This window comes from Sprattus sprattus (assembly GCF_963457725.1).
Source record: "Sprattus sprattus genome assembly, chromosome: 4".
Lineage (NCBI taxonomy): Eukaryota > Metazoa > Chordata > Actinopteri > Clupeiformes > Clupeidae > Sprattus > Sprattus sprattus.
This window is the reverse complement of record NC_137923.1, coordinates 15,922,485-15,939,851: the sequence shown is the minus strand read 5'-3', so window position 1 is coordinate 15,939,851 and position 17,367 is coordinate 15,922,485. Positions and strand designations below refer to the sequence as shown.

General features: G+C 41.1%; 2 protein-coding genes across 3 annotated transcripts; one reads left to right on the top strand and one right to left on the bottom strand.

Annotated features, from left to right (window-relative positions):
• The first annotated feature begins 883 nt into the window (after nt 1-883).
• On the top strand, nt 884-5,242 carry cldnd1b (claudin domain containing 1b). Of its 2 annotated transcripts, XM_080836731.1 has the most exons (5): nt 884-1,017; nt 1,405-1,978; nt 2,441-2,548; nt 2,878-3,015; nt 3,467-5,242. In XM_080836731.1, exons 2-5 carry the CDS (start codon nt 1,684-1,686, stop codon nt 3,685-3,687), a joined length of 762 nt encoding a protein of 253 aa, XP_080692857.1. In that variant the 5' UTR covers nt 884-1,017; nt 1,405-1,683; the 3' UTR covers nt 3,688-5,242. The 2 variants fall into 2 exon arrangements, with proteins under 2 accessions (XP_080692857.1, XP_080692858.1); XM_080836732.1 differs by lacking the exon at nt 884-1,017 and having other exon boundaries at nt 1,390-1,978.
• A 397-nt stretch (nt 5,243-5,639) lies between these two features.
• acy3.2 (aspartoacylase (aminocyclase) 3, tandem duplicate 2) lies at nt 5,640-16,803 on the bottom strand (the record flags this gene model as incomplete). Its single annotated transcript, XM_080836759.1, has 7 exons — nt 5,640-5,837; nt 6,203-6,315; nt 6,520-6,627; nt 6,750-6,843; nt 6,962-7,157; nt 7,522-7,757; nt 16,699-16,803. 7 exons carry the CDS (start codon nt 16,801-16,803, stop codon nt 5,640-5,642), a joined length of 1,050 nt encoding a protein of 349 aa, XP_080692885.1.
• Between the last annotated feature and the right edge of the window lie 564 nt (nt 16,804-17,367).

Genomic DNA, 17,367 nt, shown 5'->3' with positions numbered 1-17,367 from the left:
GTGACCTGTCTGTTCTTTCGCGGCCTCTTCTCCTGGTTTACGAAGTTCGTGCTTACCTAAGTACATTGTAAGTAACCCCAAAGAAGGATTATTATTTAGGTTCGTTTTGTGCCTAATTTGATACGTGCCTAAATTATCATTCATTATTTAAGGAATTATAGAGGCTTCTTTCTTATAGATACATTGGACTTTTTCTTTGATAAGGATAAAGGGATCGCAAATTTGTTTATGCCACTGTGAGTCTGTACGCTACGGATCTTGTTAAAGACGGATGCATATGCATAAGCTTGAGTAATTGTCTAGTTTAATGGACCAGTATGGCTCTTAAGGTGGTGTTTCACCCGTTTATTAAATATACTGCTAGAAAAGGAAGAAAATAAAAAGAGTAATTTCACCAGCCTTAAACGTTTCATTGCCACTACATATATGGTTATCCATTACAACATTCACTAACTATAGCCTACTAAGGACATTGTACAGACAGCAGCATAATCATTTCTCCTCCAATGTTAATTTTAAAGTTCTAGCCTCTCAAGCGCGAGCCACCCCTAGTGCCATAGCAACCGAACGTCATCGTATCTGAAAAGCTCCGTGGACCCCGTCCCCACTACTACTCGAACGCGGCGTTTTCAGATGTCTCCGGCCAGGGGAGCGTATTCGAAAACCTCCGTTTTCAGTCTTCGAATTCGCCGTATTAGTGTGGACGGTCAATGCAAACGCAGACATATTTATGCGTTTCTACATTTACCCGGCCTAGTGTGGACGCACTCTAGAGCCCCTGTTAGAAATTCTCTGACGCAACCACTAGGGGGCGTAGGTTTTTACTCTCCCTCCTTGTTGACAATTTCAAACGGAAACGGAAGATCAGGATTTACAGTCTGGAAAAAAATACAAACTTGCATTAGCAGCGCAAGCTAGTTAGCTAATAATTCCAGGAAATATGTAACATTAGCTATCCGATTAAGGAAGTGCATCTGTTCGATCGTTTTGTGGTCTGCACACCGCAGTATCCTTCCCGTATGTTGTTCCAGAAGACTATTGTCTTTTTATTTAAATTAACTAACGTTACGTATGGTCAGCAAATGTCGGCCACAAAGTTATCTAGGCAGGGGTTTGTTAACATTTCGGATAGCAAACTAGCTGGCCATATACAACATGTTAGAAGTTATAATTCTTGTAATATTTGCGTTTCTGCGTTAATTGCTTATAGGTAACATTTTGTAACATCATGGCCAGCTAAGTGAGTAAGCGATCTCTAGTTGTCATAGCGAACTAGCTGAAATTAGCTGTAATAATTTCCATAGACTTCAATGTTACCAAGCTAGCGATAGGTCCGCTAAGTTACATTTAACTTGTATCCGACGTCTCACGATAGAAGTTTGTTCTTGCTGCTCTTTGTTCCAGGTGCTGAGGCGCATGTTTGGTGTATCAGCGGTGTGAAAGTACCTACAGCTGGGTGTCCTGTGGTTACAGTGGCTCGATGAGATGCAGACATGAGAGGTTATCGGCTGAGGCGGAATTCAAGACTGGGATTTTATTACAGTAAACGTGATTTTTAACATATGTATAAGCTTTTATTCTCAACCGAGATCAGTTCTAGCTACCGCGGTATTTGAAGCACCATATTTTAACATTGGTTTGAAGAGTACACACTAGTCATCCCTGGCCATACTTCCTGACATTATGGTGGACAACCGTTATGCCACGGCTCTTGTGATTGGGTCGGTGCTTAGCCTGCTGGCTTGCATATACCTGTCGGCAGCGGTGGGCACGCAGCACTGGTATCAGTACCACAGCCCGCCTATCAGGCACGATGCCAGCAATGCCTCTGAGCTGCGGACCTTACGGGAGGAATTCCGCGGAGAGGAGATGGATGAGAAGACGTACAGTGACCCGCTCTTTCGTCTCAATGGAACGTTGGGTCTTTGGTGGCGCTGTGTTCTCGTGCCTGCCCATTCCCACTGGTACCAGGAACCAGGTAATGGTCTTTTAATTGAATTTTCCATCCAGAAGTAGGTACCCACAAACACAGACCATAGACATAGTTTTAGATTGAAATTAATCTTGACTGACTTTTTAGTACCAATGGTCTTGATTGTTTTGAGATTAACACCTGTCACCCAATGCTCACGTTGACACAACTCCCCAAACTGTTATGCCTGTGTAACACACACTCTCCTCGTAAATGCTTTACATCTAAAAAGGAACCATCTTTATTTTCATTTGATACACATTCTCTTTAAAGGGAGATCGTCCATCAGAGAATGGTGTCCTTTGAACTAGTCTCAGAAATGGAATTTCAAAGAGCACAGTTGCTCTGATGTACTCTCCTTACAAAGTTCCAAAATTATTTCTAATCCAATGAGGTTACCTAACAGAATATATTTGATGCTGGTTGTGGTCTTCACTCAGAATGCTGTCTGACCCATTTCTTCCTCAGAACCCAAAATGGTGACTGAGTGTGTGAGTTTTACTCTGCCGCAGCAGTTTGAGGGCAAGTACAAAGAACCAGGGAACCACAACTCAGGAGAGGACCTCATCCGTACCTGTGAGTCTTAATAATTTTGCACACACCAGTTTTGTCACTCTAATGCAAAACATTGTACGTCATTACTTAAAATGGCATTAGAGATGGTCATGAGCATTTGGTCTGGCCTGTTTGGATGGTCATAGTGGTTGAGGTTCTTTTTAATAGAATGATTTCCCTTATCCCAAAGCGGATGAAATTTGATGATTGAAACCAATCGTCTTATCAATACTGGATCATCATTTCGTACAGTTTGTACAGGTGACCTTGCTAAACCCCACAAACCCAGCTCTGAGGCGAGGCTCATTGTCGTCTTTTCTTTCTCATTGTCGTCTTTTCTTTGCGTTCAGATCTGTGGAGGTGCCAGTTCCTGTTGCCTCTGGTGTCCTTAGGGCTGGTGTTCTTAAGTGGCCTCATTGGAGTCTGTGCCTGCCTCTGTCGCAGCCTTACCCCCACATCAGTTGTTGGAGTGCTCCATCTGTTGGCTGGTGAGTTAACTGCTGCTTTCTTTCAAAACCCCTGACATAATAAATGCGTAAATTGACTGGGGTTGTTAATTGTTATTAAATGTTGATACTCTTTTGTGATGCAGCAGTCTTAAAATCAGATATCTCTATGATACAGCACTTAATGTTCCAAAGTGTCTTTACAGCACTAGTTTAGGAAGAGGAACTGTTTCATGTCATTTTCAAATGTGTCTATTTATCATACCACAACAATACAGGTTTAGTGTCTCTTAATCCACACTCAAAGTTTAGCTCAGAAAGAAAAATGGAATTGAGGAGAATGAATCCTGAAACCATTTGTACCAAATGAGAAAAACCCTGAACTAGAAACACCATCCCTCACACACGCCTTCACACTCACACGCCATAATGCCATCACTCACACACAAACACACCAGTACTCATGCTTAAACCGTTCTCATTCTTTTATCAGGCCTGTGCTCCCTGGCAACAGTGTGCTGTTTCCTTGCGGGTATGGACCTGCTGCACCGTGTCTCTGTGCTGCCCGAGGGTCTGGACCGCTCTCTGGGGTGGTCGCTCTACCTGGCACTCATCTCCTCGCCTCTCCAGATGATGGCCGCTGCCCTCTTCCTGTGGGCTGCCTGCAGCCACCGAAAGAATTACACAAGGATGACCGCTTACCGGGTAGCCTAGGCGACAATCAGCAACCTCCCCTGACCACACCCCTAAGTAAGGCTGGGTTTGTCAGCTGTCTTTCTGGAAGAGCTTCTCTCCACAACCAGTCATTCTGCGGTAACTGATGGTGCTTAGCTGTTAGCCTAGACTATGTTATTCTGCCAGCCCTGAATTCTTCAACTTTTTGAAACCTTGCCATTAGCCATTAGTCTTTCATCCCTTTTATTCGGACTAGCTGTGTTTTCACTTAATCAATGAAATGGGTCATTTATGAACTGTAATTTGGGGTAAAATAGGTTCTCTTGACTGTGTTTGCAGGGATACAGTTAGTTTACTTGGACGACCTACAGGGTGATTGATGGTTCTCAGGTTTATGACTAAAATATAGCCCAAGAGTTCGGCACATCTGTGCGGTTCGTTCAGCAGTAAGCCCTTAATCAGTTTTAAGTTTTACTAGGGCTAGGGAACATCATGCACCCTTGACTCCTTCAGTAGCTGGTTTAGCCAGGAACAACCAGTGAAAATTGTCCCCTAAATACCACCAGCAAGGAAACCATGCAAGCAAAAGCATACCTCCGTAGAAGCAACAGACCGATGCCATTAAGATTTAAAAAAAATGTAGCTCCATCATTTCAACGCCAAGAACGATGGACCAGTTTATCCTAAATTGGGGATGAATACCTGCAGTATAGTGGTGCTATTGGGGCATGGTCCACAAAGTCTCCCAGTCAATTACATTATTGTAACACTGCTGGAATAGGAATGCTCAAGAACAGATAAAAGCACACCTGAAGTCACTTCTAGTTGTAGCATGTTATGTACCTGTGTTGATTCATAATTGTTTGGTGGGATATTAAACCTGTGTTTTGTGTGTGTGTGTTCCTGATTTTCAAGTTTGTTTCTTTTCTTTTCTGTTGTTTTCTTTTTTATGTGAATTTCTCCCTTACATATGCTTTCATACCCTTACAGGGATAAAATGCAGTAACCTTGGCCTTCTCATTTTGAAAAAAAGTGAAAGATTATGCAGATGAATCGTTTCAGCCTTGATGCTTTTATCTTCTCTAAATTGTTTACTGCTGTATTTGTTTCCATTATATTTTTGTCTTTTTGTTAACTTTTTTGTTTAACATCTCTGTGGTCTTGAAGCACTGCTTGCTTGATTTTGTGTGGTTAATATTTCAGACATTGTGGTCAAACTTGTAAATTGAATGTCTAGAAGTGGACTTGCAGCACACCACTCTCTATGATAATGTTATCATTATTTATTGAGGTTATATTTTTTTTCCAGCTGTGCCACTCCAGTTAACCTGTGTCTTTTGGGTCTTTTTGTGAGATCTCCACTTGGTCTTGTAAATGTGAGTGTTTTCATCAGTCCAGACTGTAAATGTGGTTGAAAGCCTGAGTGAACTTTGGAAATGTAGACAGAAAAACCTGATTTCTTCAGGTGCTGGCAATACACAACAATTGGTTTCACAGATACCTAATTTCAAAGAGTTCACATATATATCTGAATAGTGGGTTTTCTACATGTTTTTATACTTGCTGTTTGTAATAAATACCAGGCTTTCAGTGATTTTCAAAGCATTTTGTCTTAATCCTCTTTACCAAATGGATGTGCTTTTGGGATTCTTTTTATTTACTTCATTCTGGTTAATCTAAGCCAATGATGCAGTAAGCCTATTTCTGTTACCCTGACTACTGCAAAATTAAACAGAAGTAATGTTTTGACATCTCAAATAAGTAGGCTAGGGAAATAATTCAGTGATGTCAAAAAATAGGTCAGATTATCTGCAACATTTATTTATGAAATACATTCAGAAAAAAATAGTCTATATTACACATATTTCCCCTGAGTTGATAAGGTCAAGATGGTTAATACTGTGCAGAGTGAGAGGTGCTTTAAGATTAGTTTCAGTGTGCACTTTCGCCTATCAAATTGTCAGTCATTTAGCAAATCATTTAGCCTGTTCTCAATCTTTCTGAGCTTTCACTGAGGGAATGTTCAGGGTGGTCTTGCGAGCTAGGTGAAAGGCAATGCCTTTCTCATAGTAAGCACATTCGTTTATAAAGAAGGGATATAGAGAATCTTCCTCTTTGTAGCACACAGTCTCCCCAGAGAAGGATAAGAACATAGGATCACCTGGCTTCAGACAGCAGAAGTCTTGGTCCTAGAGGGAGTAGAGAACATCAGTTTCATCATCTCAAAATGTGCATTGATTTCAAAGTTTGTAAAATGCTCCATGCTAATCTAACTATCCTGGTTGTGTGTTGTGCTTTCCAGCATAAAGGTCCTGATGTGCATGTGGTTAAATAATAATGTAATATAATACACTTGGTTGAAAAGTATTATTGTAAAAAATGAACTGTAAAAGAGAGTGAAACGTCTGAGACAGTGTTTATAGAAAATTGCACGTAATCGCTCCAGCAATGACTTCATTATGCTGGTGCTATAACCAACCTGGCCCTTATCCAGTGCAGATGCACTTTGGTCAACTTCTATCTGAAATGTGGCCTGAGAAGTTCCATATCAAACCTGTAGTTGTGGGTGTATAGCAGCTGTCATCTGATTGCTCTCAGGATCTCGAGGATAATCAATGCTCTTATGAAACATATGTGTTTCCACCTCTCCACCCTCAATTACAGCACCTGAGAGGAGTTTGGGGTGGAAACAGGAATATGAAGGCTGAATTATGAGGTAAACTCAAAACAATATAATACAAAACACTAAACATGAAGGGTTATATTCTGTGGCCATTATTGAAATCACAAAATGATCGACTTATCTCACAGACCTGTTCCACCCCCTTCTTTACAAATCTGTGCAAGTTATGATGCAACTAAGTTTGGTACCTGAATTGAAAAGGCTGACCCATTCTATTGCCAGTTCGATGGCCTCCTTCATATAATTGTATGTGTCAGCTCTGAGGACACCATGTGGCTGTGGACCCACCTCCAGGGCTGCAAGAGAACAACAACAGGCACCAGTTTTACTCTGTATTTCATCAGAACACATTTAAGGACTGGTTAGTACAAACATGAATGTGATGAGTAAATCAGTAAACCAATGGCAGATAACTTACAGAATCCATTCTTGCCCACAGACTCTAGGGAGTAGGCCTCATTTATGGGGATATTTACCATGAATAATCTAACCGGCACAGAAGTCATTTTCATCTGCAAATTAATTAAAAATGAACATTTCAAAAATTAAACTTAGCTCGTATAGCACAGTGTTAAGATTAGGCAGTATATCTGAGCAGCAAAAAGGCTGAAGGTGAAGGATTGTCCTTGCCTTTAGATACTTGTAGATGTGAAGACTGATCCATTCATTTGGAGCATAGGAGATGAGTGTTACTCCCATGTTGGATGTGGTATTATGGAGGTCACATAAGATGTCGATGGCCTCTTTGCTATCCTTTGGGCCCAGGAGGGCATTTAGCTCATGTGCTCTCCTCACCTCATAAGGGGAGCTGCCTGAGATTGGGGTACTAGCGGGGAAAGTGTAGGAAAGTAATTAGATAGAGGACATTGGAGCAGAATGGAGAGTTTGAATTAGGCTTTTCTGATTTCTTCCTGTGAGTCACAGTTAGAATATTTAAAAATTGTATTCAGAGAGTCACTGTATTTTAATAGGCAATTGACATACGGTATCTATCTGGGAACTCCTGAGTAAGCATTTCCAATTTCACGTTTAGCAATAAAAGCAATGTACTTTCTAACAAATTTTTGTCACATTCACAAATGATACATGTGAGTTGTGGGCCAGAATGCAGTAGACAAATCAGGGTTTATCTGCTCTCTGGTCTAGGATGACTGATTGTCCATTAAATCCCCTCCAGTGCCCAGTCTCACCTGAGGATGGAGCTAGTGAAACAGCGGTTGAGGTCTGTCTCGGTGTATCTCCTGCACTCCTTCATAGCCCGTGGGTTGGAAAGCACCAGCACTATTGGCACAGGCCACGCCTTATCCCCTAACTCCTTCTGCCGTCTTGCCATCTCCTGCACCAGGTACACGCCAGTCATCTCGTTGCCATGGGTACCACCACAGATGGCCATGCGATGCAAGGCTGGCAGAGTTAGCAGTTCCATCTGGGAACAAATGACCAAAGGCAGATAAATACAGTTTTTCTTTCAGCAGCAACATATTTGCTTTTGAGCCAGTTGAGGTTATTTACACCTTGATTGATTATTGAGTTAATAATGTACACATAAAGAAGATATGTTGCATGCACCCATGCAACATACCACTGGCCTGTTGTTTATTTAACTGCATTTCGTTTTTCACAACTTGTTTTAATTTGAAATACAAGCCCAACATCCCTTAACACTGAATGCATTTTACTAAACCATTGTATCCATACTGTCAGGTGACATGAATTAAATCAGGGGAACCATTGATAATATTTTCATGCTCTGCAATGAAAAGGTTTTTCATATGGTGTGGACGTAACCCATTGAAATATTGAACTATTTCATTCAGTGCTTTTGAAAGCACACTTCTCAAATGCAAAATGGTTCCTGTGTCTGACTGACCTTTTAACAGTGTTTCCAAGGAAACCATCTCTCAGTCAAATCCATAATCCCATTTAGATTGCATTTGTAGTCTTTCAAATTGCTGTATCTGATCCTGCAATGCATGATACTCTTGGTTATAAAGTTCATTGAACCTCATTTTTTGGTAAACAGAGCCATCAAACATAACCTCTCCCCTCAATAACAGATGAAGGATGTTTATCCACATCCACCCCCTGCCAAATCCAAAGGAAAAACAGTTGGGATTCATGTGTGAAAAAAGTGCTAATTCTGCTTGTGTGACTTCCTCACACTGCTGTGAGATTAGCTGTTACAGCACAGCGGGACAAGAACTCAGCCTTTCCTTTAGACAGGGTGTCTCAAACGCAAACGAGTAGAAATATCAGATGCAGACACAGTGTCATCAGTAGCTGGTACATTATATGAAGAAGGGTTTCTAGCAATCGTCAAGTTGGTTATGTCACCACAGAAGTTAGACACACTAATGTGTAAGGAAGAACTGGCAAGGAAACACACACACACACACACACACACACACACACACACACACACACACACACACACACACACACACACACACACACACACACACACACACACACATGACCAAGTCAGACATTTTTGTGTCTCTGGGGTCAGCCTGGGGGCCAAACAAACAGGTTTCTCAGCACATTCTCTCTAAAAGGGGCAAGAAAAACCTGTGCTAATGGTTAATCTGAAGGGGCAGCTAAACTACACCCAGTAAAGAAAGTTGCTTCAAACATGCCATATGCAATAATATACCTGGTGGCATACTAAAAACTTTAAAGTCTTTCAATATAATAATGATCATTTTAATTGTCCATAAATCAATATAACACCCCATTCATATGCATTATGGGGACTCCCATTAAAACAGACTCTCCTAATTTCTTCTTAATTTACTGCTAAATTTACACAGATCCCCCAAATTTTGACTGGTGGCAGCAACTGAACGTAGAACGGAATCCCATTACCAACATCAGAACTTTTAAATGATTTGCCAATGATTAAAAGAAACACACACTCAGATCATACATTGTTGTGTCTCAGTTACTGGATCTGATGGTCAACCAGGTCAACCACAGAAAGTTTCAGCATGTTCTCACTTTGGCTGGTTAACAGCAGGGTTAATGGTTAGTTAAAAAGAGCAGCTAAACGTGACAGAGCGTAGGGAAGCTGATAAGGCAAAAGTCACATGACCTTTGGACTGAATTTCATATGTTATCTGGAAGTATTTCTTCACCACACTCAAGCCTGCCCAAAAATGCATTTATCTCCTGTACTTTAAGGATCGAATATGACCTAAATGCAAACTTGTATCCAAAAAAAGTTGTGCAAACATTATCCAGAAAAGTCATCCAGACATGTATGTGAGACAAGTCATCCAGACATGATACTGAGACAAGGTCAGCCATGTCAGAGTTGCCAAAGGAAACATTTTAGCAATACAATTTGAACAGAACTTTAGATATGTCCTTTTAGCAATGTGTGCGTGTGTCTGTACAAAAAACACATTCACTGTCAATATCAACTGATGTTTCACTGCCTGGTGAATACTTTCAGCATCTTCTTATTTCCACTTGTGGGGGGGAGTGAATATGTATTTACCTGATGACACACCAAAGACTAGGAAAAAGTCTTTGTAAAGTTATTGTAATTTCCCACAAAACCATGTAACACTCCATTTATTTACGGTTTTGTAGCTAGATAAAACAGACAACCTTAACTTACTGGTGTGGGGTAATTATTTTCTGGAATTATTTTGAAATGTGTGTGGAAAGTTGTGTAACCATATCTCAATTTGAATGTGCTTAATCAGATTTGTAAATGTGTACAATAATCTCTTAATGCCTACTAAGATTTACGAATGTGTACAGGAATTTGCAAATGTATATTCAGAATCTCTGAATGAATAACGAGATTCGTTCATGTTTAGACTAATCTGTAAATGCATGCATAGATACTGTATGTGAATATGTAGACAATTAAATGCGTACATAGATATTAACGGCTTCAGTTACAACTTAAACTTATTTGTAGGTAGATAGATAGATGGATACTTTATTGATCCCGAGGGAAATTAAGGTAAATAAGGTAAATGTATACCCTGAGCTGAGGTATGGCAAGCCAAGTGGCCATTTTTCTCACTTCTGCAGTCTAATCACATTTGCATTTTCATGCGGAAATCATTCTCTTGTTCTATTCAGTACTCCCTTAGAAAACCAGGAGTAAATCAGTTTCAGTTTCTGATTTGTTGTTATACCTAATCTTTCTATGGGAAATTGATGTGGTTATTCATTTCATTGGTACATATCAGGGTGTCTGTGGCAGAGCACCACACTGATAGTGCCTACTCGTTTTATGTATTGATGCAGCCCTCCATTTATACTGCAGACTGACCCAAGACTGACTGAGAGAATTAAAGGTTGGTAAGTAAACAGCCTTACCTCCTTACAGGATGTAACAAGATAAATGTAATTCCTTTGATCTTTTTCTCTCTCTCTCTCTCTCTCTCTACCTTACTCTCTCTGTCTCTGCCTACAGTGCTCATCTGGTTTTCATTAACAGCAGCAAACTATGGACTTAAGCAACACCCTCAGAACATTCACATTAACATACTGCACTAAAGTTTAAGTGAAGAGGGAAGACCTGAAATTCACACAGACACACACACACACACACACACACACACACACACACACACACACACACACACACACACACACACACACACACACACACACACACACACACACACACACACACACACACACACACACACACACACACACACACACACACACGCACACATGTGTATGTGAATGCATTCACTCAGACATGTACAAAATGACACATACAAGTAAATGCATGCAGGAAAGTGCATATACAAACATTCCAGCACGCTGCAGAGTTCATGGTAAGACACGCCTGACAACAACCAAAGCAGCCTCAGCTCACCCACTGCACTTACCTTCCTCTCCGTCCAATGCCTGTCACTAACTCCATATGCGCTCTTCTCATTCTTCTCCCCAGCTACTCCCTTCCTCCCATGTAGCCCCCAGGTCAGATTTCAGGCCATTCAAGACTTGTGATGTAACATTAACCAGCATGCTTCCTGTCAGCAAACCCCCCTCTCTCCCGCTCTCTCTGGCCAGTCTGCTGAGTCATTCCAACAAGAAGACAAGGAGGAAGAGGAGTGGAGATTCTGAGGTACAGGGATTTCAAAAGCACAACCTGACGAAGATCAGTGAAGGTGCTTTCTTGGAATCATTGAATCCTTCAACTCACAGGTTAACAAACGAAAGTTGTCCTATGTTACTCATGTGTTCTTTAATATCAAATATACTGTAAGAAACAAATAGTAATTGATGACTGTATATTTGAATGCTTGTATAATACAACAATTTTACCTCTATGTAAAAGGACAAATATGCATGAGTTGTTAAATAATGTAATACAGAATAAAGTGAATAATACACACATTTAAATAAAACCTCACTGTATGTTTAAAATAATCAATTTAATAAATAATAACATTTCTCATTAAATCAAAGGTATACATTAAGTTAATCCATATCATCTAAGCAAGTTGAAATAGTTGAAAAATGATAGCCAGCAAGTGTTGAAATTAGGTCCTCAAATGGTCCTAGGCATTCAAATGGAATCCACAGTGTGCATTTTTGGCCAACCTCCTCATGATATAATTAATCAACATTGCACTCCGACAACTCATTTGGCAAAGCCTGTCAATAACACTGCGAAAGGCAAGTATTCAATTTCGTGTCAGTGCACGTCTATTTAAACGGCTCATTTAGAACCTTCCAGATGGCTTCGGATGCAAGGTTCTGCCAGAGAACTCAATGTCAGTGTTTTCCTGGTTAACTATCATGTTCACTGATTTTATGCAACCTGCACAGGTTCAGAGTAAATCTTGCAATCAAACATTAGTTGAAAATTGATGACAGGGTTATGAACACCAGTTTAGGGGGTAAGATTGAACATTTTAACTAATCCACTCGCCTAAACTTATTTTAAGAGTCCGCAAATAGGTTAATTTGATTCATGGCGGCTGTAATGACAAGGAGAAAGAACACAAAATAGAAAAAATTGAGAAATGTGAAACATATTAATACAGGAAGCTTGGTCAGTGCTTAAAAGTTTTCACATTTAAGGGGTAAATTATTATTCTGCCACCAAACAGGTTAGTTGCAGCTGCAAAATATGCAACAGACTTTGGTGAGTTGCAAACCCCACAATCGGGACATCCCCCAAATATGTGTCTATCTTTGGCTGGTACATCAGCTACCTATAGTAGCTAGGTTTGACCACCAAAACATTTGGTGAATTTCGGACATTGCGCTTTGTTTGATCATAAAAATAACTCTAAAATGTATTTATGTTTTTAGTACTAAAACTGAACTTGTGCTATACTTGAGCTACAACTGTTATTTTGAGGACTGAAACCATTCTTTCATGGTGGTATTGGTGTTCCACAATGCTTTGTACCAATAAATCATGCTTAATACCATTTCCAGCTTTTCTACCTCAAAACGAGTTAAAGACTTGAATAATAGAGGTCCTTGCCTGGTAAGGCATACAGCCTGAAAATGCCAGAATCATCAGAAATATGTATCACGACTTTCCTGTGCCTGACCAGACAGCCATAAGGTCAGGTCTGAAGAACTCAATCTGAACCATTTCCAGCCACAGCCATCTCTGTGCAGCTGGTACAGTGAGAGTGTGTACTCTCAATTTACTAAGTAAGAGATAATATATAGTCCGCCGGTCAGTATAGGGAAATAATTCCCGGCGGGATGAGCAGGACCCCTCCGCTGCGCATGGGATTGGATTTATTTTCCAATACTGACCAGAGGACTATACATTATCCCTTACTAATCAAATTGCTATGAAATTCAAGGTGAACAAGGCTGGCTTCTGTCCTAAAACCTGCCCACAACCTGCCCCTTTCAAATGTACTGTTTGAATCTGCACTACCTGCTTTGAGCTCGACCTTCACAAAGAATTTGATTGTTTTGGAATGTTTCAATCAAACCATTATGATACATGTTCTATAACCATAATATTTACAGTATTCTATACGTTGAGGTGCATTTCACAATTCTGGTGAGATGTTAATATATGAGCTCAACAGCCACTTTGTTGTGTCCCATGTATCAGAGTCAGGACTGTGCAAACACTGGAGGTTTTATTGAGCCACACACAGAACCCACAGCAAGGGGACCATGAGGAGCAATCACTGAATTTGACAAAAAGTATGTTGGATTAGAATCGCAGACGCTTCAGTATGCAAATGATGCAGGGCACATAGTAGTTTTTCATCTTCACATAAAATAAATCTGACAAAAGCAAAACAAGACTCCTTTTATAACAGATTCATCACACTAAATTTAAATACCTCTGCATCTCTCTTCCTCTTCATTTTGCTCCCAGTTATTCAGGCTTTGTCCAGTGTTGCTCATTGCTCTTCGTCTCCCCTCACCAGCTCAAGCAGTGGGAGACTAATGCTTTAATTAGTTCTGTAATCCTGTTAGATGAGTCACATGAACAACAGGCTCTAGAGACAAGTTACCAGATTGACAGAGCAACTTGCATACACACAGACACACAAATGCATGCTTACACCCACACAGAAAGATACACACACATTTAAAAAAAATTAAAAAATAAAGAAAAAGGATAGCAATTCTAAGGTGTAGATGAGGAATCTGTACTGACAGAACACAGGGCCCTAATTTTATTGACAGGCACCTAGCGACAAGCAAAGCAACGAACAAAGTCTGCCGCACATGAACTAAAGCTTGTTTTAAGTAATTTTGCTTATTTAATACCATGAGCAAGATTCTAAGCACAGACATGGTCGGGTCAGTGTATTGCTCCCACATGGCATGCAATAGCTTTAGTTCATGTGCGACAAACTTGGCTTGTTGCTCATTAATGACATTAGGGCGCATGGACATACAAAATCAAGGCACAGCAGATTATGGGCACAAATCCGACTGTATCTTTTACTTTTACATTTACCTGATAGGAACAACACCACATCAAAATATGATAGACACATGGTAACTGTGTGCATTTTAACACTGACAGTAAGTGTCCATGCTCAAAAGGCACAGATGATTTCAACTGCCCTAAACCATCAATGTAAAGCATCAAGTATATTCCATGAAGTTATGATAGAGGACCTCTCTAACTCTTACTTAGTCTTTCTGAGAGGAGGCCTCTTTCAATGAAGGCAGTATCTCTCACATCATTAGAAGCAACAATTAAGGCTGAAATCAGCAATGACTGCACAGCAATTTACCTCTAGTATGCTGTGGAGGCCTGTTCATCTGATTTTTAATTATGGACATGAATTGGGTCTATTTGTGAACACAGCGAGTGTAATCACTATAGAGGAAAACTGAATCCATTCAATTGAGTGGCTGCTATAATTAAACCTAAAGTAAGGAAGCCATCTGAGTCAGCACACACATCCCAGCAAGCAAGCCTCCACCGGCCCCATGCAGGCAGGCTGTGGGCACTGTGGGCTAGGGCCAGCCCACACCAATCCTTCACAGGCCCGGTGTGGGCACTGTGGGCTAGGGCCAGCCCACACCAGTCCTACACAGGCCCGGTGTGGGCTTGCCCTTTGAGGGCTACCCACGCAGGCCCTTTGAGGGCTGCCCACGCAGGCCCTTTGAGGGTTGCCCACTTTGAGGGCTGCCCACGCAGGCCCTTTGAGGGCTACCCACGCAGGCCCTTTGAGGGCTACCCACGCAGGCCCTTTGAGGGCTGCCCACGCAGGGCCCTTTGAGGGCTGCCTAAACAGGGCCCTTTGAGGGCTGCCCACACAGGGCCTTTTGAGGGCTGCCCACACAGGACCCCTGAGCTCTTGCTCATTGGCAAAATGCTGGCCCCTCAGTGCTGGCCCTGCGTGGGCAGCCCTAACATAGCCCATAGGAGCCCTCACTAGGCCCACACAGAGCCTGCACTCATTTTTTGCTCATTTATTTATTGAATGAATTTATATATGATAGTAAAAAATAGAAAGAAGTGTTTGTTCTGCAAATCTAAATGGATGCAGTTACAGCATAACTAACATCTGTATAGTCAGAAATGTACAATAGCCAAAAGGAATTCAAATTAAAGACTTTATTAATACAAGTGTGTGTGTATGTGTGTTTGTATACAGAAAAGCTCTATAAAAAATGAATTATTATTATTATTATTATTGAGCTTTGTCAAACCAAACTCCGAGGTAGAAAACGTATAACTTTTGAGTTTGGGTGGACAAAGCTCACGTGGACTACTGGTAAGGGTGTTGGGCTGGAAAGCGTAAGGTCATCGGTTCAATCCCCAAGCGGCAGGAAAAATGTGCTGTGCTTCACTTCACTGTGTGCTGTGTGTATCACAACCCTGGATGGGTAAAATGCAAAGATCAAAATCAGAGTGTGTGTGTGTCACTACCTTGGATGGGTAAAATGCAGAAATCAAATTCAGAATGTGTGAGTCTCTACCCTGGATGGGTAAAATGCAGAGATCAAATTCAGAGTGTGTGTGTGCCACTATCTCTGCCAGTTTTTTACTTTCACTTTTATGTTTTACTATTATATATAAATATATTCAATAAATAAATGAGCCAAAAATGAGTGCAGGCTCTGTGTGGGCCTAATGAGGGCTCCTGTGGGCTATGTTAGGGCTGCCCACGCAGGGCCAGCACTGAGGGGCCAGCACTTGGCCAATGAACAAAAGCTCAGGGGCCCTGCATGGGCAGCCCTCAAAGGGCCCTTGTGCCAGCCCTAAGGGGGCCCGTATAGGGCCTGTGGAGGCTTGCTTGCTGGGATGTAAGACAGGATGTAGGGAGTTTAAGGCTAATTGGAGTGAACAGTTTTGTAGACTTGTCCCTTGAGTGAAATAGACTAGAGGGTTGAAGTGGCTGTTCGAACCAAAAAGAGTGCAAGTGTAAAGAGAAAGTATTATAGTTTTTTCAAACAATAGGTCTGTTTTGATAAAGTGGTCCTCTCTATTTTGTAGGTGATGAATGGTGAATGTATGGCTTCATATCCCAGGGGGCACTGCTGAATACTGCTTAATGTTTGCTAAATATGACTTACAGGAGCAGGAAGAGTGTAAAGTCCTACTACATCTGATCTGTGGAAACCCTCTCTTTTTTAAAGAATCACTTCAGCACTCAAGATCACCCTTTGACGAAATATTATACCACCTCATAAATTTGAATTATGAATTTTGCTCTTGTAAATTGCTCTCAGTTATGCAAGTCAAATTGGATTAAAGTGTTTGCTAAATGCATAAACTTCACCTTACAGAAATATACAGTATATCTTTTGCATATTGCATCTATCACAAGTCACTAGATAGTTTGTGCTCAAAGCAATATTAAAATTATAATATGTGGCGTAAACTAAGGAGAAATCTAAGATATGTCCGAAGCATAGATGGTTTGAATACTGACCTGCAAAGGCCTTTGGGGATTAAACTTCTCCAGGCATCTGTTCCTTAGAAATAACAAAGTTGCCAACATTAGTGCCATCTGTGTGTCAATAAACAGATCTCTCATGGCAACCTGATTTTGCACAGACCACAGAGCGATGCCTCAAATTGCCTGGCAGTCAGCCAGGTTTTTGCCCTCTGTGTTTCCATGGGTGGGAAACTAGGCGCCTGAGGGAAATGACTCATTAAAAGGGTGCGTCAGTATTAATCCTGCCTAATTGACAGAGACACACACACGCACACGCACACGCACACGCACGCACGCACACATACACACACACACACACACATACACACATACACACACACACACACACACACACAAGCAGACACATGCTCCCTCTTGTGGTTGCAACATCTGTGGGAACACCGTAGGACTATAGCCACCCGGAGTGATGAAAGTCTGTTCTGCACCTGAGCCCTTATCCATCTGTGAGCTGTAGCATTCTGTCTCCGCAACCCGTATGCAGGTAAATTAGATAGTGTGTCCTCTTATAGGTTACACATGGAAAATGCTCTTTAGGACGCTGCTGGCATGACCGTAGTTATGCCCAAACACCTGGTTCATTGGTATATGACATATTAAATTGTTCTACAAAACTAAAGAAATATGAACAGCTTACATTTACAT

What these genes read in the sequence shown, in the direction of transcription:
- cldnd1b (XM_080836731.1), top strand. Translation starts at nt 1,684, where the DNA reads ATGGTGGACAACCGTTATGCCACGGCTCTTGTGATTGGGTCGGTGCTT. An exon ending in AGAGGACCTCATCCGTACCT is followed by an intron (nt 2,549 to 2,877) that starts GTGAGTCTTAAT and finishes CTTTGCGTTCAG; the next exon opens with ATCTGTGGAGGTGCCAGTTC. An exon ending in AGTGCTCCATCTGTTGGCTG is followed by an intron (nt 3,016 to 3,466) that starts GTGAGTTAACTG and finishes TTCTTTTATCAG; the next exon opens with GCCTGTGCTCCCTGGCAACA.